This window comes from Acanthaster planci, linkage group LG10, assembly GCF_054643075.1.
Source record: "Acanthaster planci isolate LZ-2023a linkage group LG10, COTS_SCS, whole genome shotgun sequence".
Taxonomy (NCBI): domain Eukaryota; kingdom Metazoa; phylum Echinodermata; class Asteroidea; order Valvatida; family Acanthasteridae; genus Acanthaster; species Acanthaster planci.
This window is the reverse complement of record NC_141786.1, coordinates 11,325,484-11,350,231: the sequence shown is the minus strand read 5'-3', so window position 1 is coordinate 11,350,231 and position 24,748 is coordinate 11,325,484. Positions and strand designations below refer to the sequence as shown.

Sequence of the window (24,748 nt, the reverse complement as noted above, 5' to 3'; positions counted from 1 at the left end):
CTTGTCTCACTGTCCAACGAAAGAAAGGCTTGGAAAACATCTAAAAGATTGCCAGAAATGGACACGGCGCCTTGCAAAGTGGTGCTTTCCGACAAAGGCAATAATATTCTCAAGTTTGAAAATTACAAAAATAAATAGTACGCTCCGTTTGTCATTTACACAGATTTTGAATCTGTTTTAGAGCGTTTCCCAGCAGAATCATTAAACACGGTTAAAACACAAATTCACAAGCCCTGCGGTTATTCACACGCAGTCGTACGATGTGACGGCCTGTGTACTAGTCACGAAACGTACAGAGGTCAAGACACAGCCGTCCATTTGTACAATCGCTGTCTAGAAAAGTTCGCACGATTAAAAGCATGAGTCGGAGCATGTACAAGGAGCCACATTGTGCTTTAATTGTGGTAAATATGGGTCAGGGAAGACTCAGTGGCTGCTGGATCTATTAGGACGTGAGTACAAGTTTGCATACGAAGCAGTCATGATAATTTGTCCAACCTTGTTTAAAAATAAGACTTATTTGGAGCGGCTACGGATATGCATCGATGACAATGTTTATGTGATTTTGAAAAGGAGAAACTTGAATTACACGAAACAGAAACAAATGCTAATTGTGCAGGGATCCTGTTGACGATACAATCCGTCAGTGGATTTATGATTGTCGCAAGAACGACAGGAAGTACAAAGATTCGACCCTAACCATTCATTGATATCGATTTCTGCTGTGGATTAAATGAAGATAATGAGTACTGTTTTTATAAAGACTGTAAAATTAAAATGCAATTTTTGGAAAGAAAACCTAACCAGTGTACAATCGAGCGATAAGACAACTCATTGGCCACATCAAACCAAATTGCGTTTTATGTTGTAACGTCAAGAATCTGAAAAGCTAGTTAACAACGAACCTTAATCATCTGGCGTGTCAGAATAAACACTTATCATTTGCTTTGTAATGCTACAGTTGGGTTAATGGAGCTCAATTGTAGCATTCTTTAAATTTATTACAAATAAATATCAACAATTACAATTAATTCAAGTACTTGTCTAACTAGTTATCGCAATTAACTTCACCTATTACACCTACGAATACATAACTGCCAAAATAGCGTTTAACAAATTTAAAATCCACATATTAATATTGTAGCGAAATAGTGGGGTGGTTAGAGCGCCCTCTTTAATTATTTGCAGTTAAGCATTTACATCCCATAATCATAACCCGCGCATGGGTATATAAGGAGTGCGCGCGAGCTACTCGCGGTCTTTCCTGTCTTTCTGTTGTTCGGTCATATTTGTGCGTGACGAGTTCGTACTGCTGCTTGGTTTGGCTGTCAGAGCAGAACGCTGTGCTGGAGAGTGATTACTGGGCACTAGGTTAGTGCGACTTCATTCAGTTATTCCCCCAAGACCAGACCCGTGGGTGCAACTTGATAGGCTTCGGCGCCTGGCGGTAGACTGCCTCCAAACGGACCTGCCCCCCTGGTCGCCTCTACAGCCGCTCGTCGGGTCGACCAAAGGCACGCCCGAGGCTCCGTTGCTGGAGACCGCTACAATATGGAAGACATCAAAAGTATACTCACCGATTCAAAAGTCGTTGCAAAAAGCCCGAGTTTGAGCCCGACGTCAAAGATCTTTTATATTCAGTCATAGCATCAGGCGAATCACAAAAAAATATATGGGCTAAGAATATTCCATTAAAGACAATGAGGCGCTTACTCCGGCAGAACATGAAAAGTTGTTTAATCTATACGAAGTTAAATTCGACAAAGGAATTGTTTCAAATTTGGGCAACTCAATTTTGAGTTTATACGCCAGACTTTTAGGAATAGTTACCCCAGTCGAATTTCTTGGTTTCAAAGTTAATTTGAAATCGGGAGACGATCTGACCAAAAATATAAACACCGATCCCATCATTAGTCAAACATTGGGTCACTTACTCAGCTAGCTGTAGACGGGGTGTACTCATCACTACTCATAGCCACGTTAAATACCACCAAATATTTGGACATCAACAAAAATCAGCCTATTATAAAAAGAAGATGGAATCAGAGAAGGAACATACTGCTTAAGCGACAGCACCTATCCCAGCCAACAGTCTGGTGAAAACACAGATGCAAACGTTGACCAAAGTTAAAAATCCTAAACGCGTTGAATTTTAGACATGGAGTATTTTTAAAGGTAAGTTAAAAAGGTAATTTAAAAAACTGTTATATAATAAGACTGAGTAACGCAAAATCGATAGACGTAAACGGGCTCGCCAACACGATCTACCGCGGTGCTGTTATCAGTGGTATTTCCATGGGTTATGCCATGCTAAGTAAAAGGCTGTTGAAAATTAAACCGCCAGATTTGGATCGGTTGTTGGTGAAAGACGTGGCCAAAATAACCGCTCTGGCAAGCCACGCATTGACCACACAGGGTTGGCTCGTTGCATAGGGTATCTTGCCAGCCAGTTTACCAACGGGTTGAAAAACGGTTTTTTTTTTAATCAGCTTATTATAAAGTTAACGTAAGATGGCAGAGTGAGGATCTGATGACATTGAAATGTGTGGTTTGGAAGATCAAGAAGAACAACAAGACGCACAGACCGATCAAGAAGAATAAGAATTAACTAGGGATGATAGCTTTAATCCAACACAAGAAGAAATGACGTTTACAGAGGGGCAAAGACTAGACAGGTCAAATCTTAGAATGGCGTTAATAGAAGATAAAATCAATGATCTTTATGACGCAATGGAAGTAGAAACCAGAAATGAACCGACACTAAAATACCCAAACATTGTTAACCTTGATAGTAAAAAAACCGCCTTTATGTCAATTTTGAAGGTCAAAAAGTAGACCTTTGACTCGAGAAAATAATAATAATTTATTTCTTAGTCTAACAACAATTAGGCAAAAGACAAAAGTAGATTTTATAAGACGTGTTTTAAGTTTTAGTGACTACGTTACTGGTAAAACGAAAAAAGAAGCGCAAGAAATAGCTCGTGTACTTTCACATACAATTAAAACATACAATTAAGATAACTCCTTCGGGAAGCCAATCGAGTCTGTAACATTGTAGAAGACCTCACTCAAAGTGTAGATGTCCAAACTGAAGGGCTAAACTACCGAGAACTCGTCGCTTTAGACAAATCGTTGCAAACGGTCAAAGAAGCGCTGATATTAAACCAGGGCAAGTTGGACAAATTGGACGCAAAGTTCCAACAAGTTAAAAATGAATTAGAGGAAGCGCAACCGACCGAAGAACGTGCAACAATTCAACAACAATTGGACGATTTCCAATTAAAAAGACGTGGCTGGTTAGAAGTCATTAACAGAAATACTGATCACCTTCGTACTCAAATCAATCGCATCTAAGAAACTACTGAAGCGGTAATGGACGGTGATTTAACTTTACGCGAAAAGATTCGAACTTTGTTTAGAGAACAGGGCGTCACGATTGTGAGTTTTCTGACGGATTTTGCTGGCTGTGAGTACGATTGTAAGTTCTATCTTAGCTAGTGTCAGAGCTGCTAGAACTCCTTCGCCGGTTCCTGCGCCAGAATTTAGTCCTGCACTTACATCAAAACCGCTATCTAAAGGAGGAGTTACAGACTGTATCAAACGCCAACTACAAAACATGGCAAACGTGTTGAAGAAACTCGGTTGGAAGGCCCTTGGAGCATTTTCCGTGTAATCGGTAGCGTTTTAAGTTGGGTTTTTAACGTAGCCAGTAAAGCGGTTAGTTGGATTTTGTTTAAGCGGTAGGTTACTTAATTTTGACTGATGTACAGAGAACGTACATAACCGGTCGCTTTGTTGCGTTGTGGGTTGTGTCGTGCGTCGCGTTGTGCTTCATGCGACGTAATACCCAACGCAACGCAAGATGTACTGAATCCCATAACTACCTCCTCGTTTAGGTTTTTGCACGAACAGATGGAAGAACGCATGGGGTTTCAAAAGTGGCTGTGTTTGGTAATAAGCAGAATGGCCGGTTTGAAGGAATCTGCGAACAGTGCAGTTGCCGACAAGGGGTAGGTTAATGCTTTTAAATCGCTCGACCAAGTCGACAAATCGGCTTGCTTGCCATTTGTAGCATGCAAGGGTTGCGCTGCTAGTTGCTCAGCTCAAATGTCGGACATGAAAACAGGGTCTCACTTGTGACAAATAAAACATCTGAGAAATATTGTGGCGAGGCAACTGACATCTGTTGTGGCGGACCCAGTGAACCGGCCTGATCGGAGATGGAATTGACCTGGCCTGACCCCACCAATATATTTTTTAATATAAGCCTAACCGCCTGCTTTCCAAGAGTCGCGTACAGTAAAATAGTAAATAGCGCCCTCTAGCGAAAAAAGCTCAACCTGCCGTTCACTGCTTATTAATGTTGGTTATCGCTGAAAGTTGTGTTCAAGTAAATCCTTAGACATCGTGTCAAAAAATATTTTTGCTCCAAGCATCGACGGATAGGTGTTTAAATTAAAATCCATTTGTGCTGCTCAGCATACTGTTGGCTCTCAGGTTTATGATCATCATGTTGTTTAGGAGGGATTAAGTTCATGACTTTTCATGCTGCATAAACTCTAGTACTTTTAGTCTGCTCTAGTATATTTGAGACGCAAGTGCATTACATGATCTTGATTGCCAACATTGATTAGAAAAATATGCAGAGTAACAGTCTTAACATCAGTACCTTTTTTATTATATGTCATTTTGTCTTTAAACAAAGGATATAAACCTCAATGATTTATGCTTCACAGGCAACGTTTGATATAACCAGAGTGAGTTAGAGTTAGTTCACCTTTGTATGCACGTTGGTGCACACATGCACATGTGTAGTAGGTAAGCGGGAATAATGAGATATGCTACTTACCAAAATGCCGGTACATACGATTAAAGTGATTGTGTGTTAGTTAAAAAGAAGTTAAAATGCTAAAGATGTACTACATGTATTTAAAGAATGTAATGCATGGATAATGCAATTCAAACTGTACTTGTTAATACATGTTCATGTGGAATGAATATTGGCATGCTGGACAAGTTGACCTTGTGGGAGTTTTCAGCCCAGTCTGCAGTAGAGAACTGGAGATCCAGACGAGATCTCAGTCTCCAAAGACTGTCTGAACATAGATTGTTTTGCTTTGCCGGCCGGCCATGTTGTTTGCGCAAACTTAAATTAGGCCCTATTGTGGTGTATTCCTTGACTGACCAGTTGGATCATATCCTTTTAAATTTTAAACTGTGACTGTAGACTAATTGAATTGTTTGGCCAAACACTGTTTGGCCAAGCTGATCAACAACAACAATTATTTATTTGTATTTCTCTGTGTCCTGCTCTAGACGGTTACATGAACCTTTTGCAATTATGAGCGGTTACCCTGACACAAGTGGTGATATCAGCTAACGAACGGCAGGCTAAGCCTAGGAGCAGTTCGTTTGGTGGTAAAGTCCCAGCAAAATTCCTCCAGCTTAAAAGCACCCTTTTAAATTCTGTGGTTGTCATTTCCGACCTAAACTATTTTTTGGTCTCCCAGCCTCGGAATTTTTTTCATACTGACCTTGCTGACAGGACCTTAGCTTTAAAAAAAAATAGCAGATTGTGATGACCCGTACAAAGCAACTCTGAAAATTTGCATGTGCGATATGATTTTGCCCAAACACAACGTAACGGCAGTCGAAATCCTCGGTACAGCATTGCTATCCGACCGAGAGGTGCTCGTGTCGTTCCCTGTGTACAACATGTACGGAGCGCTATAGGAAAAAAAACCCGAGATGTTCATGTACCCTTGTATGTACAGTGCATACACGAATAACGCACGGTGTCTTGACAGTGACTCCAACGAAGTGTTGTGTACCAACAAAATATTCTTTGTACTCATCAAGAAAGTAAAACATTGATGGTACTCAATCAATCTAAAAACAAGCGACAAGTACCCAAGTGCACTTTGCCTGGTTTATTCAGTCATTATGACAGCAGCATGGATTTTTTAAAGGAAGTTTATTTATGTTTTGTTTTGACTGACCGACCCTCCCCTCAAGTCAGAAAAGATCTGAGAACCACAGAATGTAAAAATGTGCCCTCACTGCCGACTTCAAATTAGAATCTCCTAAAATATCCACGAGTAACAATAATTCGCGCACTATAGACTTTCATGCGTGTATATATCCAATATCCAATCTAGCTAGAAAGGCACGTGTTATAGGCACGCATTTACAAGATGTCGTGATGACGTCAACAAGTGACAAGTTCAGTGGCATTAAAGGTGCATTCATATCTTCTGAAGTACATGTCCGATTTGGTGGAAACCTTGCAAGTAGCTGGAGAGGGAAATCTTATAGACAAAAAATTGTAATCGTGTGATGGTCACCTCATCCCCTCACAAGGCATGTGACCTTAAAAGTTACCGTTCAAAGCTCTATCTCAAATTGAGTTGAAACCTAAGCATCTAGTAACTGAAAGTTATATAAACAAAAACCGCCATGATGTGACAAATGACGTCTTCAGGTGACAAGTCATGCAACTTTATACATCCACACTTCAAAGCAACTTCATGTACATGTCTGATTGGGTTGAAATCTTGCAGATCCCCAGAAAGGGAACTGTCAGAGGAAAATTTACACATGATGATGGAGTAATTAAAAGACAAAGCAGCATAACAACAAAAGTGTCCCCTTTAAAGCACTTTTGTCGTCATCATGACCTACTCATGTAATTTATGAATTCTTAATGGATACATCGTTCTTCGTCTGGCATTTCCATTCCCATGGATTTTTCAACCCCAAAACCAGTTATTGTAAACACAAAATGCAATTAAATGGGAAAAGTTCCCAACTTGACTGCTGAAGTATAATTATTTTGAACGAATTCAATTCTGAAACCTAACCGTGTGTAATGAATTCCTTTTCAAGGGGGTGAAACATTTTGTTCTGCTGGTATTTTTACCTAGGTAAACACAGTCTAGACTTGCAATGATTAAAATTAAAAAGCGGTCAAGGCCTAAATTACTTTTTGACATAGCGGTAATTGGAAGCCGGAAATTAAATAAGAAAAACGCTTTAGCATTTTGTATTATACGAAACTGTGTTAAGATCTTTCCAATTAATATAGAGTTCAGGTTTCTCAATACTGTTACCCAGTTGGACAATAAATGTCGCAAGACTATCCCCTTGAAATGGGGCAAAGATTTTTCCTGGTACATTTATTTCGACCTAGATAACTTGGGATTGGGCCCAAATTGCTTATAAAGACACGATCTTCAATACCGAGGCTTTGCGTTTACTTCTGCTTCTAGTGCAACCCTTGTCGTTATTACCGTTTGTTCAAAAGCTTGCAAGAACCACCATCATCATGAATCGATTCATCGTTTCGCTGCTGCTTTGCGCCATTGCAGGTGAGTTAATTATTCAAGTAGGCCTGTTGGTGTCGTCTCATGATTTTGCGTCCATAAATCGTATCTTGGTTCTATCTTGCCGTCTTACGTATGATGTCCTTCCTCACAGCTGCCTAACTGGTCCCTGAGCGCACGGACGATGACAAAAACCTTTCCTCCCATGTTCGCCTGCAGAAACGACATAGCTCATGCACTTTACAGGTTACCTGCCATTCCAACTCTTATGTGTACTCTCCCGTGAACAAGCCTAACTAATTACGTGTCTGTAAGACATTTATTGAATGCTTACCAACAAATCTGAGACTTCAATGCCGCGTCGAGCTGTTCACGGGACGAGAGCTTGCGCACATCGGGTACATCTAGAAAGCGGTTAATAAATGTTATTGTTTTTTTGGATGTGTGTTTTATGGATGTGTACCTAAGCACGTAACAGCAAGATGAGAGTCAATACTCAGGACATGCTGAGGCCAACCTGAATGACTGTGACTTAAGATTTCGCTTGTTATATAGTGCATTTATCAGCCCTGTGATCTCCAGTTATTGAAATAACCGTGACTTTTAATACTACAGGCCATTAATATTTTGAAATTTTTCAATTTCGATTTTTTTGCATTTGGAAGACCCTGATATTTCGTTCAGTGCTACAAATCACGCTCTGACATCCATGCCATGGCGGGGCATTTTAAATATCGCACCTCAATCGTACGCGACAGTAAATTCCCATTACAACATTCCCTCATCTCCCCGGCTGATCTCACCCTGATGAAGCTACGGATAATTTTCCTTTAAGCGTTTTCTGTTGCATTGTTTTTTTATACAAGTTCAAAATACCAATCCCCAGCCACTTTGCTGTGAAAAATTCGAAAGCATAGTTTGCAAATTATTAGTTGACCTTAACTCCCTAGGATGTGAGTGAAATTATATTTAAATCGGAGGATTTCGAACTGTAAGGTATATGACGGCCGTTTGACTTGACTTCAGCCAGTCTCACCTACATAAGGACTCAGAAAATACTATGCCGATCCGCTCTCCGCGCCTGGCATCCACGTTCACTGAAAAAGTTCCGTTGTTGGTTCACAAATCCATAATGTACAGGTTATACTGCTTGTACGTAAAGGGGACCAAACTGCTGAAAAAAAGACCGCACATTGGAGCGCCAGCGCAGTGCGTGGCTCAGAAAAGCCAAAATATCGTTTTCTTTTGTTTTATGGGTATTTTTGTAATTTTAATGAAAGCCGATTTTTGATACAATAATTTAGCTGGAACCAAAAACCAACGCAGCCACCTATCAACCCAGCCACCCACCCAACCACCCACTTACCCATTTTGGTTTTTATTTATATTTTTATTGCATTTATTCATATTTTTTGTTGTATACTATTCAGGTTTGGGGTGTTAATAATCCAACAAATGAAACGTTGGCCCAGTACAAATGTTTGGGACTTTTACCTCAGTTTTTTTTTTTTTACTATCACTTATTCTGTTGCTTTCTTCACAGTACGACAAATCAATGGCCTCCTGGACCTGCATGCTAAAGAGGGAAGGATATTGTAAGTAAAGTAACCTTGTAGTCTGCTTGAAAAAAAAATTATAAAAATCCACTTTTGTGACGTCATTGTACATTAATAAGGGGAAAAGTACACAACTCTGTTTTATGAAAGACCGTAGGGGCTTTGGAATCTGATGAGGACCCTAGAATATAGCACTTGGCAATTAGAGCGTCATTCATGAATGTATGAAACACGGCTTTAAAAATCCTGCTAAGTATTTGCATATAAGGTTCACTGACTCACTATTTCATATGCCATATATTTCATATGTTCACGGGGCAATATCTCTGTCGACTGCCATTCTGACTAAAATGGCCTTATTGTCGTTGGTTACCAGCAAGAAAAATGGAAAACAGCTCGCATGCGTTCAATCGTCAATATTTTTGTCAATAATAACAAAAGCAACAGTTCTACATGAATATGCAACCGAATCGTTTCTGACTATTTTGAAATTGATCAGTGAGTGACTTCGATATTTTGGGTAATTTGTCAGCCAGGAGGTATACACGGAAGAGCTTGCTCACACCCTTGACATCAACTTTGCTGATCTTGTCAAGAAATTTATCGTCACTGCTCCTTTTGGCAGTTTTTACTTTAAAAATGGTTTCTAACAAAATGATTTTCATACCCAAGCTTTTTCTGGAACATTTCGCTTCTATAATTGATTAAAAGAAGACACCTTTGACAATTGTGAGAGACGCAAGAATAGATTGGAAAAATCAGTCGATATTTAATAAACAGATTCAGTTTTTTGTGGTTAAAATGAAATTCACTTCAACAGCTTAAAATGTAACAGTTCTTTTACCTGATTTTTTCATTAGCTTCACAACCCAACCACATTTGAGATATTAGCTTTTTTTATCTGAATGCATTTCGAAATTACCAAAGCTCCTCATGAACCTATTGGAGTTTGCCTTTTAAGACATTGACGTGTTAATTTCCAGGCTGGTACTGCCTATTGCTATTTTGTCAACCACATAATTCATTTTCTTTCAACAGTGCAAACCTATCATAGTAAATACAACCTTTGATTATATAGAAGGTGACATAATGGCTATCTTGGACGTATTTCATGCAGGGTTCGCTATCCCCACTACTGCAATGGAATTCTTCAAATAAAATACAATCAGCTGTGCCATCCTCAACCCGAAGTCTTCGACCAAGGTAGTGAAATCAAAGTCAATCTGAACTTCTGTTTCCAGCCAGTGGCGTAGTGAAGAGAGGCAAGAGTTAACTGCTCCCTTCGGGAACGCTTGCTTCCGTCTTTCCTCTCTCAGAAGAGCCCGGCCACTGTTACTCACGAACTTTTTCTTGAGCAAAAGAAACACACGACGAGTCAAATTTGAGCATGAAAACCGCCCCTCCCTTTTTACACAAAGGCTTTTTCCAAAAGAAAAAACTAATTATCTGAGAACGTGCAAACAAAGCACTGCTTGTCCCAATATTGCCATAAAAACATATTCTTTCCAAAGATTGCAGAAACTGAAAACTGAAATCAAGAAAATTAGTGGTTTTCTTCCCGATTCATTTGTTCCCCTCTATTATTTGCGTATTTACTTCCTTTAATTTTTCAGGGAAGAGGGTAGGCCCCACCCTTCCATGTATGTAATGTCTCCGTCAACGAACAGTTAACGTGAGGCTAGAAGGGCCCTCTCGATTTCCCGGCTCATTTGATAAGCGAAAGAGTAGATTGTGTTTTTCAAAGTGGGGCTGATGGTAAAACACAAAAGACCAAGTTATCTGCAAACAACATCGACGTGCCACTTTTGTTTTCTCCCCACCCGTGCTGCAGATTTTCTGGATTCAAAGGAAGCCAACACATTCTTGTTCAAACAAAGAATCGGAAAGAGAAGCCTTATCGAAGAATGCTGCTTTGAGGGATGCACCAACGAGGAAATTTATGAAGTCTGCTAAATTAATGAGACACCAATGCGGATTAAGCTGACTTCTTACCATCGGCATATTCAACCTTACAAAATATATTGGTTTCCTCTTATATCGAGATATAATAAAAATAACAAGAATATTTTTATTTAAATGGCGCTTTCCATAACAGGAGTTATATCAAAGCGCTTCACAGAACGAAATACTATTACTACAAGAAGACCCTCCCCCCAAAAAAGAAAAAGCAACTTAACCAAAAAGAAGAAATCTCCTGCTTGAATTCTCTCCAAACAAATTACTCATTGTAGAAAAACAAATATAAACAAACCAAACTAGAAAAATTCAAGAATTTTTTTTCCAGAAAGTTAGCTTTCAGATGTTTTTGAAAGGTATCAAAAAAGGGTTCAGAACGCAAAGAGACTGGATGACAATTCCAAAGTGAGGAGCACTACGAGAAAAGATTTTGTCACCATAAGCCTTCGTTTTGCTTCTCTTAACTTGCAGAACGAACGTTTTGAGAGGCGGAGCTGAGGAATCTGGTAGGTACATAAGGACAAATAACGTCAGACAAGTATATGACAAGTATATACGAGATATAATTAGTGGTGGTTTTCGTCTTTGAAATAAATATCAAGTATTATGCCATTTGCTTCCCATTTAGATTCGTGAAAATTCGATATGGAGCTCCTAGTTTTTATCTATTTTTAGTTCCTATTGTTTTTGGAAGGGATTCTGTACCGAAGCCTCAGATGTCTCAAAACAATCTGGATCTTGATTCGCACAACAAAAATACATCTGCAAAGTTTTGGCCCAACCAAATGAATCCAGCCCCCCCCCGCGGGGAACGAAATAGAACCTCAGCGCTTAGAGCATTCCTGTTGGGCACTTAAAGGTTAAAAGAGATTACTGCAAGACACAACAGCTTACCTTTCAAACTAATACAACTTTCCTGTTAAAACAACTCTGTTTGCTTGATTGCTTATACGCTGACGGCTGCTCTGTAATTTGAGGGAAAGTGTTATGTAAGACTAAACATTTCAAAAACAAGAATGACCTCTCCCTGTAATGCACAGATGTGAAATCTTAAAAATGTGACAAAGCAGCAAACAATAGAAAAATACGTTTCCGTACTACAACCGTGTTTATGCATTATTCGCAGCTCTTCTTTTGAGAGAAATGCCTTAATTGAAATTAGCCGAACCATTACGAAAGACCTATTTTAAAATTACCCCACCCTTTCGTTAATTCTTCCTTTTCTCTCTATTTTATCTTTCCTAAGAAAAACTGTGATTTGAATCTGTATGAAAGATTAAAGTTTACTTGCAAACCAGTCAGTTTTTGAACTCTGATGTGGTGATTTTCAGAGACATTTAGCTTGGACAATGCTGGACTTCAAACTGATATGTAAGATTGTCTCTCCGGGACAAAGTTTGATTGCTTTGCTGAAGACTAGACAATCTATAGCCAAAGTTGTCAAAGCGTAATGATAAAAAAGTAAAAAGTCTCCTACATTTTGTTATTGATCCAGTTAATAATAGGCTCACACATCTGGTTTTGAAATTGCAGCATATTGCCCTGAATCTTCACTCTTTGCAATGCCCGTGTCTTACAAAGAATAAAATACCGACAAGACAAGACAAATGCACGACTTCAGTTCCTAACGTAAACCCCAACTTTCCCTTTGTGTCATATCGAGGCTCTGGGTGTCTTTGACGGCAAAGCTTGCGTGTAACAAACTTTAAACACAACTCACGGAGTGCAGGTTCTTCAGGCTGTCAGTGTTGACTCGTGAAAACATTTTCTCAAGGCCGTTCATACTTCACAATCCACTGAGTCTACTGTTGTCGTATAACTTTCTACACCCACCTGATAGTTAGGCATACCATGGAAAAAATACTTCTGGGTCAGCACCGTGCTTGGAAATAGGTCTCTCAGTTCGCCAACATGGGTTCAACCGCTTCTGCTCCATAGTGGGTTCGTACTCCCGCCGTCTGCCGGTACCGACACCATCATTGGCATGACTTCAGACTAAACAAAGAGTTAACATGGGCGATTTACAATGCACTGTACTACCAAGAGCTCTTCTTTGCAGTGCAATACGGAATTGATCGACAAAAATCTCTTCTCAAACTGGTAGTTACATAATACCAATACGAAAACATCAAATGACGCAAATGTATGTAATAAAATAGATTGGATTCATTCATTTCCCTCCTGAACTTACAAAATATTAACAGAATCGGTTTACCGCCTGGCCCGCAGCACACCACTTGCGGCAACCACACCCAAGCGCCAGTTTCAGCCCCGACGAATGGGGACAGTAAAAACGGGGCAGATACAGTTCATACGGGGCCACACTTCTTTATCCACAAATTAAAAAAAAATTGCAGAGACTGTGAATTACTGATTAATTCAAGATTCGAAATGAACAATCATAAAAACTTACTAATGTTCAGTGCGACAATGTGATTAGCGATCAGTAAGGTGACTCATATCTCGATTATTTACATTACTATGCCAAACTCACACTTCAGTAGAGTGCTTCTTTCCCGCGCTTACGCACAACCATTATGTCAGGAATACTTGTCTGCTAAGGTTAACCACCAAGTGGGAAGACAGGGTGACTCACGCCTGCTGCGCGTTATTATAGGGACTGCTAGGCTAAACTAGTATATTGGAATAAATAAAAAAAACTGACATACCTAGTAGAAGGGAACCAACGATGATAAACTTAAAATCCGAAAAACCGGTATAGATGCTGCATTTGCGTAATACAATACTTCAGGGTTTGAGTGGCACTGTTTTTACAAACCAACGGTATATCGCGGAAAAAATTGTGTTTGAAGTTTTATGGAAATATTTTGTAATAACTTAAGAATTGCGATATTTGTTGACTGAGAATAAATCAACAGATAAATACACTTCAGCGTTATAATATTGTTCATGTGTTGAGTTACTAAGTATATAAGAAACTGAGTTTTTAACTTAAAGACTTAACCATAAAACTTGGAACAATTATTACATAAGCCCGAAAAACAGGTAACCCCAAGTTGCTCTGAACAGAATATCTGTGCCCTTTAATCATAGAATTTAGTAAAATTTACCCGATCACTTTTACTAGGTTATGAGGTAAAGTTACGTACCTGTTTTGGAAGTAACATTTTACCACATTTTCTGAACAAACTTACCCAACACCTGTTTTGTACTAAAGTTACTTTACTATTTGCAGATCCGTATGGCACATACAATCTGTGTATTGTTATGCGTCTGTGAGCCAATCAGATTTACAGTCTCTATGTTATCTGGGTATATGATGAAATGAAGGGCCTGTAGATTTCTTTGGAGTAAGATATCAGACTTTTTTTAACTGCCCGTCACAAATATTGTGACGTCACGCCCCTTCGGCGGCGATGAGGGTGCCTTCCTCATCAGAGCGTGGACGGGACGGCACGCACCGGAGGGTTCCTGATTGGCTAGAGACGAGACGACTCGGATGAAAATATAGCGTCCCCAAAAAAGTTCGATGATCCCAGGTCTTTGTTGTGAAAAACACCCAACCTGACTGGCTCAACGCTATGAGATAACACGGACAATAATGACTTCGAAATAAAGGACCTCTGATACCTGTAATCTGTTTACAACTCGAAATTGGTTTCCTTTACACTTCTCAAGCCAAAAATGAAAGAGGGCGCTAATTGTTAGTAACTTATGACAGGAGGACTTAGTGAGGTGACCAGTTTAGTTCACGCAAACTAACATATAACGTGGACCGAATGATGGATCGTGGGAGGCGGTAAGGACCGCCAACCATTCAGGGAGCAGGGCCACCTTCGATCGCGCGCAGCACAGCTCAAAACTCTGGACCCGTAGCCGCGGCGAAACAACGTCCAAGAAAGGGGCAGTACGGTAAGTGGCACTACGTGCGAGCTCCTACATACAGAACTCTGAAACCAACTCGGTACAAACCACCAATGGCCCCTAGCACCAACTTACAAGGTTTATGAAGCCTTACCACACGCCCATTCTGTTACTTGCTCTGCCTTAACCACAGCTCTGGGTTTGTTATAACAGGAGCTGTCGCGACTGCACCTGCGCGAACACTACCTGTGACCAAGCAGTGACAAACATTCCCAAATAGCCTGCGCGCAAGGCGGAGCCTAAGCGCCGCGCCCACTTGACACTAGTTCTCGGCCAAGACGGCGGAACTCGATCGAGTATAGTATAATCCGCGGGTGCCGATTTCTATTGCGCCCTCTCTTGACTTAATTTCACCCATCGACAGCTCGTTCTACAGTCTCGAAAATCTTCTACAACCGAGGCCTGGCCTTCGTAAGCAAAATAGTTGTTTGATATGAATATTCACAATTGACCCTAGGATGCCAAATTGGATATAAGACAGACCGTGGGAGCGTTGGAGCGGGTTCGCATGACTGATTACAAATATCAACACATGGCACAGTTAAACCTAGATTCGCCCATCTATTATTCCTATCCCCTGGGCAAAGTTCCAACAAGGCTCAGTTGTATTGATCAAGCGAGATGCTGAAATATTGATGCACGTTATAGGCACGAACCTGTGTAAGAAATGATTAATAAAACTCCAAACGGTCCGATTTCTCTACATTTGCAGCCTGCAACAGCCAACAAACGTCCGATGGGGTGGAGAGCGGAGAGAGATCGAAGTGCGCATGCTTGGGCGTGAACATGCAGCACATGCGCCCAGTCGTGTCTGCAACATTGGGTGGTATAACCGAACGTATTGTCTAAACACATTGTTTAGTGTTTCGCTGTGATAATCAAGTGATAACCCACTATGCGTCTACGCAGTATATATACACGTTAAATCAGCTTAAATCAATCACATACAACAAAGGATTTGAATTTCATCGGCACTAGCCGCTATAAATAGGCGTTTAATGTCTAAAATACACACACAATATTAAACACGTGTACGTCTAAACACACCCAATGTGTTCAAATGTTTAATTGGTTTTAGTTTATTTACGCATTAATTAAACGTTCTTGTGTTTACAGTGCAATGATACAGCAAAATCTTGGCAAGATGGAATTGATCAGCCAGATAGAATAGTTTAGCTAAATATATGTACAACTACATTTTGTTATCTACACTTGTTTGTAATTTGTCCGTATAAAATTTGTTTACTGTATTCTTAGTATTTCAGTGACAAGCACTTATTATCTGAGTACATAGGCAAACATACCTGCAAAACTGAAGTACTTTATAGATGTAGGCCTTTTACTACATACTGTACATGTAACTACTGGCAGTATTTGAACTCTTAACTAGCAATCAAAGTAGAAATACTGCTCTTCAAAGGTTTATTCATTACGAGTAATAATTGACATCAATTCTGTGTCCGTACGACTATCATATTATTGTACCTAAAAAAATCTTTAAACGAGGACATGGAAAACTTTCCAAGTTATGGTACTTCAGTAACTGTCACACAAAGGTATGATTAAATGTAAGATCTTTCATAAGAGTGTTCTTCTATAACAGTTCAACCTTTTAGCTTGGAAGCACAGATTTTCCTGAAATGTGCCAAATTTAGGCAAAGAATTCCCGAAGAAATATTAAAGTCAACTTACGGCATAAGACATAAAGTTTAAAAATGACTATTTTATATTCAGATAAGATTTCCCCACCCCCTATCCCAGATTCATAAAAATATCCACACTTTCATTAACCATATGCCTTCTTTCGCTGAGACCACAGTCCACAAGATCCCTAGAAATGCTATTCCTCTCCCTCCTCAGCCTGCTGCTGGAGGCTGTACGATAATACATAATCATACCTCGGTGGGGGATTATCATAATCGTCGACAATGATGCGACAACGCATTCCTATACAAAACGGAAAAGACGAAGCTTAGGTGAAACTTTGATGGAAAATATGATGCCTAGTTTTTGCAGTAATTTTGCCGATTTTGCTGTTGGTGACATGTCTTTAGTCACTGTGTCAGTGTTATGGCTTTATCTCCTTGCTTTCATTTTGTTATAAACTGTTTGTTGTTGCCGCAGTTCCTGTTTTGCAATCCACTTGCCACTGCGGCTGCACTGTACCGGTGGGTGTTTGGGGTTAGTTTCAATATTTCTGTAGCAGGTGGGTTTTGTTGTTGCTGCTACTGTTAACGTTCCCTATTATTGTTGTTGTTCGTTGTGTTGTTGTGGGCTGTTTTGTTGCTTGTGATAGTTTACTCGCATTTCATACTCTTACCAATTGCTTCTAAGTAACTTGGAGGGGCATCGCTTGAGTTGTGTTCCACCCCTATGGTGCTGAAAATGATAGAAATTAAACGAGAGAAAAACGCCAGTAAAATTAACCCCTAAATTATAAACGATGCTGGAAAACAGTACAATTGCTTGTTTCATATATTCAGCATTTTCATGTGCTTATATATGAAAGAATTTGAACATGCCGGGCGAGGTATAGAAATAATATTAATAACGTGGCAGAAAAAAGGCGTAATGGTCGGTATTCTGGTCATCTGTGTGAAATAATCGTATCTATTTCTTGTAGTCAAATGCGTATGAAACATTTAAAAAGTGCAATCACACTGTTGGTTTCAGCAAGGTTTCCAATTACGCAAAGGCTATTGTACATGAGCTAGTACAAATTACATTTTCCCAACTATTTTCGTAGAAATGGGACCCTCTAATTAGGGGTTATTTTGGTACTTACGTGTTTGGCTGGGCACCATTTCCTGCACACTCTTCTAAAATAAAATGAAAGAAGATATACACATTTTCGCCATGGCTGAGTGTATGACAGTTGGCGTTTTGATTTTGTTTTAGTTTTTGTGAAAGTTTAATGAGCCACGTTCCACCCCGTAACTAAACCTACTTCTTGGCATAATCACGGAGGAAAAGCTTTTTATTCCTCCATGGCGTGATAGACTTCCACACATTTCCATTTCACTGCATCTCTATAAGACAATTTTAATTAAGCAGGCCAGGAATGAATTGGCAGGCAAATAATCGTCACTGCTGCAAAATTCTATGGGAACATTTCAATGTCCTCTGAGTAAATTCACTCAATATTAAGGAATACGTCAGATGGTTTAGCCTTTCTTACTGGTCGATAGTCTGTCACGTAGCTGGTCTTCGACGGAAAATAAAACACCGACTGTCCATGACCGGGGGGGGGGGAATTCACCTCTAGGACGACCTCTAGGTCAAAAGCCCTTTGGGGTACCGGCCTTACCTGAAGAGGTGGTTTTAACACAGCCACGCAACTTGCGGCGGTACCAGAACGCAAGGAAGGCCAACAGGAGTAGGAAGACGCCAAACACGGCCATTATAAACACAGTTGCGTCCCTGTTTCTGCCATTCTGCCACGTTGGCAGAGGTGGCCGGGGGCCTGGAGCAGTGGACAAGTACTCTGTTTTGAGGGGAAAATAGACATTTATTCCACACTGCAAACTGTGCTCAGCATTTAAACACAATCTTGCAACCACTGGTAATTATAGGCTGGATATGATCAACTCTAAACAGCATCGATAAGTTGATGAACATTGTCCGTTGATATCCGAAACGTGTTTCGAATATAAACATAATTTAAAACCCACAGCAAGAAAGTGCTTTTTTTTCACCATGACTCTTCATGGGCGAGGCATCGGTGGAAGTGTAGCCTTCAGAAACAATGCAGGCTTACCCAACGGAGTGACAAAAATGTTTCACATTTCTGTTTGCTCTTATATCTGAATTAACTCTTGAGTCCTTTGAACGACAAACAATGAGCAGGCCTACCAAATTATGGAGACTGCAGTGGCCGTTGAAAAAATTATACAGTAACATTTTCTATTTTCTTTGACAATTCTGCAACAGAATGTGGTAAACTAATGTTTAACCTTTTTACCCAAAGTGGGCATGTTAATGTTGACGCATTGCCTATTTGTCCCGCAAACTGTAAAAGTGGGTATATGCACGTCATAACATATAAATCAATTCGAATAAATAAATATTCGAATATTCGACTTAACAGTTGATCAAATATTCGAAAAGCTTGTTCCACGTCATTCTCACGAATGCAGGTACAAAATATGCATGCTTGTGAGGTGCTCACATCCGTGACATTTAGGCCGGGGGAAAATAATGTTTTGGCCTTCTTGTTGGTCATCTATGCCTCAGCTACCTTGACGTTTAGTCGACACACCTTAAAATACGTCTGTAGAATACAGTTATTTCAGCAAATAACTCATTTTCCCCGTTTCAATGTCATTGCTTTTACTTTTTAATATTGAATTTCGAAAATAACCATTCAAAAATCGATAATCGATCAGAATATTTAGCAGAGCTTAGAGACTTAATATATTTAAAACTCGCTTTTGTTTTGCCTGCCACAGTATAAGCAGGTGCTAACATTGTCACGAGTTGAAGCTTACCCTCCGTTATATGGGATTCTTTGCCGCACACCCCGTCCCTGCAGTACCGGCAATGCATATGACCGGCATGCGGCCCAGAGTACTGAAATTCGCCGTCATGCTGAATGCAGTCCAGGTCTGGCCTCAGACTCACCCACTCGTTGTGTTCAACGTCATAGCCCGTCAACTGCAAGCAGGTCCCGGCATTGTCGCCCTTCGGCATGCCGGCGACAAAGAGCGTCGTTTGTGCCACGCGGTATGACACACGGATACCTGTCCGGGGATTGACAGTAGTGATAAAAATGTGAAACGAGTGGCACAGACCCCCCCCCGAAAAGTAGAGGAAACAAAAAGGCTGTTCAGTAATCCTAATTTCATTTTCTGTCAAAGTCATCAGTGTATTTCAAAAGTTGCCCTACAGTGTAAGTTTGCCGGCATAGGAAATTGCGCCAAGAAAACGCTATAAGCCTATATCGTATTTTTCTGTCACGTTTAAAGCTCAAATGCGAGGAGAGAAAAAAATTGTTGGCTTTTCTGGTTTCTTTAATAGGTTGTATATTTCTCTTAAAAACTAAAATTTATTGGGAATTAAAAGACCACAGGTACCAAATCAAATGGTGCAGACTAAAAACATGGGAATTTGATTTTTCTTTTATGTGATTAGAGTGGAAACGTTTTGGCACCAGGATCGAAGTCAGTGGCGTGTCCACCTGTGTGTGTGTGTGGGGGGGGAACAAATTCATAAGCGAATGTGGCTTCATGCTTAATATTCAACATGAAGTTTGGGGGAAAATCCTGACTTCGTTGTTCTTATTTGCTGGTGTTGTTTTCTTATGATTTTAGTGCTAATATTACTTTCTTTCCTACTCGCCTATGGAGTATTCTTTCTGAACAAAATATGTTGCCCCCTGCCAACCCCCCCCCTGCTGAATACACCTGTGACTGAAGTAGGCCTACTTACCCAGCAATAACGGTGAATTGGCTGAAACACCACCAAAATGGAAAAGAAAAGAAGCGCAGAAAACTGTTAGACTGTTTATTATCAATTTATAGGTTTGAAAATTTTCACTGTTTCTTCGTTGTTTGTTTAATAGGTTTCTCTATATTGCTTATAGGTGGCTGATATTTCTAAAATGGATTCAAAGAACAATATAGAAAATATTCAAAATTCAAAACAAAAAACGTGAATACTATTTGGTAACTTGGGTTTGTTTTAGCTCTCACGGGTTGCCCAGTAGATCGTGTACGGACTTGGAGGCAGTGTCTTGCAGTCGTTTAGCACGCAGTATTAGAAATAGGCATAATATGCAACCGATAATGTATCTCGGTTAGCGGACGATTTGCGCTGTCACATACCAATAGCACAAGTTAGAGTGACAGACGACACTTACGTTTCGTGCGTTTGTCCACCGTTGCGCAAGGACCTGAACCATGTCTGTTTTGGGCGTACACGGCTACCTGATAGGGCGTGTCCTGTTTGAGGTCACTGAAATGACCACGGGGCCAGTCTGGGTTGAGTTCATTCCAGCCCAGAGGGTCGAAATCTCGGGGAATGACGCGAATGTTGATGTAATAGAACTCCACCGTCTCGCCACCGTCGTAACCTGGTGCCCAAACCACCCGCATATCATTCTCTGTAACGTAATATGCTCGAAGATTTTTTGGTGCATCAGGCTTTCCTGAAAGAAATTTAAAAAAATTACACATGTAGAAACCAAACGAGTAGAATAATGTATGAACCGTAACGCTACAGAAAAAAAGAGGTACCTGAGTTTACCTTAACATAATGAAAACATGTAATACTTAGTAAGTTTTAGGAGTGCCCTCATGCACCTCAACATGCTATTTGAAACTTGCCTAGTAGGGTTATAAGGACTGCATTCGTGAAACATACGTCCCAGGTTCCCGGTCCGTTCTGAAGACCTATTCGCATTCGTTGCCCAACAGTCCTTCGTGATTGAGGCATCACTGGTATCCAAGTAAAGAAAAATCTTAGCTGCATTCAATGGCGCGATGCTTACGTCGATGTGAGCCATACCCGCATAACTTCGCTGCTAAATGTTTGAGACAGGTGAGATTTGCAGAGTACCAAGATCGCCTACCTTAGAGGTATTATGCATGGGACGCATGCACAAATCAAGATGGCGAATAGTAATTTGAGGACAGCGTGGAATTTACCGAGCGCTGAAAAAGACTGAAGTTACGCGCTGACATATGAATGATTGAAAGAGCGGAGGGAGCCAGTCCCATTTACTTTGTCACTCCATAAATCAAAAGTGTTTTGGTGACCCCCCCCCACTTTTTCGACAGGATTGGGGAACTGTCTTACAGTGTAAAAAACGTTGGTCAAAACAGTGTTGGGCATTGTTATTTGCCCAACCTTTGTTAAAGCTACCACATTGTTGATCAATTTTCCGTCACTGTTGGTCAAACATTGACCAAATAGTGGGAAAAATTCACCCAAAGGTTGCTAAGTTGATATTTTTACCAACATTTGGCAAACTATCAATCCAAAATCGACCAACCCTTTTACAGTGTATAATTGGGTAAGGCTTAATGGATCTACTTATGGATGACTGATGCCTGATGATCTATCAACTGGCCCTCCCATTTTGAAAATCATTGAAAATCATGTTAAGCCTAACATGGAGCGCAGTGACTTCTATATACTTCTAACTACCTATCGCCAGTCCAGTTTTGTTTACATGGAGATCATTGCATTACATATGAGCGTCATAACAACAGAGAGGGGGAACAAAGCCATGTACTAAATTTACCTGTATTATTCAAATGTATTTCATGTTCATCATACAAACTGATGTTGTTGGCAGCTCTACATCTGTATATTCCGTAGTCGGTGCTCCGCACTGTGAAGATGGTCAATTGACTCTCGATTAAAAATCCCGTAATTTCATCTCCAGATATGGTATCTTTCAGGTAAACTCGACCAGGATCAGTGTCGTTAGTTATTGCAGTGTCTTTGGTACTGTACCACATGACCGTAGGAAGGGGATTACCCACGATGACGCACTCTAAAGTAGCTGGGTGGTTCTCGTCAGCGCCAATCCACGTCCTGTCTTTATTCGTAATTTCAGGGCGATCTAGCGTCGGAGACAAATAGGAATGAACTTGTTCTGTGAACCTTGCGAAAGTCTTCAGAACCGCTTTGGATCTCATAAATAATGTGGCTTGGGGGGATTTCTTTCGTTTTTAAAAATTTGCGGCTGTGATGACAGACGCATATCATGAACAGCTGAGATTTAATAACAACTTTGCTTCATTAAGCATGCTATAGGCCAACTGATTTGGAAACTGCGAGTAAAAAGGTTTTGTATGCGTTGCTTTCACTTTGTTGGAAGCTAAATCTACTTACAAAAGATCTTAACAGCCGTCCACTTCGAGAATGCTCTTGGCTTCCAATTAGACGAAGGCATTAATCTGCTCCCAGCGCATCGGTACCAGCCAGATTGGTTTCCGTGCACCTCACCTAGAGTCAGGTTCGTGTAGATTACTTGATACGTCGGTTCAGTGAGATCAGTTGAGAATATCTGATCAAGGCTGAACTGCCACTGAATCCACCCGCCAGAGGGTGGATCGCTGTCGATGATGCAGGTGCATAAGACATCAGTGCCCTCGACGACAGGGCCCCGTGGAGACGTGGTCATGGCAAGGTCCCAATCTGTACGGGTAACCAAACGGGAAAAAAACCCAAGTTGTCGAAATGTGCGTGTAGGCTGAATGCACGGCAAGCCCCCTACCCTCAATCCTATAAGGGCCAGGGGCATAACATCTAGACATTTTGCTTAGAAATAATCGTGACGCACTCTGTAATACATTGCCCGAAAGTAAAGGCCAACCAGGAAGCTTCCAGAACCCTAGCTACGGGGATTTTACATGTACGGGGCCGTCCTATAACAGTTGATAAGTTCTGGACAAATGATTCCTGCCTGACATCACCCTGAAACACTCATGTTGGAATTTTGCTTTGTGTTCTTTCACCAATATCTTTTGAAAAGTCGACTTGAGATTAGTAAAAACAAAAAAAACAAAAACAACGGCGTTTCATTTCCGTCAATCTTGTTCTTAAGTCTCCTTGTTCACTGACGTTTGTTTTTGAGATTGTATAACGTTGCAAATATTTATGTACCTACAGTTTGGAGTTCACGCAGACGCTGTTTCCATAGGTCAAGAATGACAGAAACAATGAAAAGGAACCCAAAGAAAAAGGCAACCATTCAATTGAAAATAACCGAGACGATGTGTCACTGGTTACGTACGCCAAATGATATGCAACCAACAGCTGTATGTGAGCGTCGATCGGAATTCACACCAAAAAGTTGAACACAGTGTGTGTGGCTGTATTTCGCGTGCACATTGTTAAAACCCTTCTATAAACCACCGAGATAAAAGACGCGTACCTGTCGCCTCATTTTTAAATAACTTTTGTTGTTTGTTTTTTGTGGAATTAAGCTGAAGATTTTTGTAATTCTCGACCTACAAGTGTCCTTTAAGACTGCCAAGTCCTTTCAACCCAGCTGTAACCGTTGTAGAGAACGGCCTAATGAAATACCAGTATTCCTTAGGCTTCCAACCATACGATCTCTCGCAGTAAGTGGGTCTCTCTGTTGACGGACATGTGCCAACAGGTTACGGCTGTTTGGGTTGTGACTGGTATTTACTGTACTTTCGCAGCACTAAACGGATTGCAGATAGAGATGGGAGCTCATGGATGTATTAGCAGCCACAAAACTGTCGTACATGTTCATCGGGGTACCGAGCTACAGCCATAACCGGGAAATGACCTGGATATTTTTTATCCACGTCGCTACCCCGTGTAATTTTGTGGGCGTGGCTACTCGCGGGGAAAGCAGTTGACTACATAGTAGTGTAACCGCGGGCCCGAACATGTCCAGTAATGATGACACGTTTCCCCATTTTACACATCATACATTAAACATTTCTGATGACTCCTGAAATGCACATTATTCAAGTGAAAACTGTAATCTTTGGCATACAAGAATTGTGGACGGGGGGGGCAAAGGCCCATAATCTCGGGGGGGGGTTCACAAATGATGAGAGAGAGGCTATTTCAATCCATAAATGCGTAAAAAGCCCTCACATTTTGCCTTAACCCGACAGGCCATCATGGAAATAGTAAAAAGAAATTTACATTCTAGGCTACCCAGCAAAAAATGTCATTTGCTCCTGGGCCAAATTCAGACAAGCCCATATCCTTTATCAACTGGAATCTATGCCATTGATTCGCATTTACCTACATTTATCACAAATATGCACACAAAATTCTAATTTGTCACCACAGGACGATGTGGAGCACGATGTGGTCGGTGACTCGGAAATTCCCAACTAAATACATGTGGTGGTTATCACTCTTTTACGGCTGGCTACATGTTTAGCAGTAAACGGCGTTTTTCGTTTGCATGGCTGTCGCAAAACTTACACTGTGATGACGCGTGAACCAATGCCATTACAACAGCTACGTGCCTGACGTACGCCATCTTTTCGAGAGTTGCCTTGGGTTGTGTCTATACACATAACATTATTT

At 40.6% G+C, this 24,748-nt stretch overlaps 2 protein-coding genes across 2 annotated transcripts; one reads left to right on the top strand and one right to left on the bottom strand.

Annotated features, from left to right (window-relative positions):
* The first annotated feature begins 7,195 nt into the window (after positions 1-7,195).
* LOC110991242 (insulin-like peptide 01) lies at positions 7,196-12,131 on the top strand. Its single transcript, XM_022256539.2, has 4 exons — positions 7,196-7,367; positions 8,866-8,917; positions 9,996-10,081; positions 10,710-12,131. Exons 1-4 carry the CDS (start codon positions 7,325-7,327, stop codon positions 10,829-10,831), a joined length of 303 nt encoding a protein of 100 aa, XP_022112231.1. The 5' UTR covers positions 7,196-7,324; the 3' UTR covers positions 10,832-12,131.
* A 3,545-nt stretch (positions 12,132-15,676) lies between these two features.
* On the bottom strand, positions 15,677-24,748 carry LOC110989279 (tyrosine-protein phosphatase Lar-like). Its single transcript, XM_022253553.2, has 10 exons — positions 24,644-24,748; positions 22,559-22,864; positions 21,963-22,286; positions 20,577-20,864; positions 20,147-20,167; positions 19,207-19,458; positions 18,027-18,203; positions 17,505-17,538; positions 17,040-17,098; positions 15,677-16,666 (listed from the first exon to the last, which is right to left on the bottom strand). The coding sequence occupies exons 1-10, from the start codon at positions 24,699-24,701 to the stop codon at positions 16,560-16,562; spliced, it is 1,626 nt and encodes a 541-aa protein (XP_022109245.1). The 5' UTR covers positions 24,702-24,748; the 3' UTR covers positions 15,677-16,559.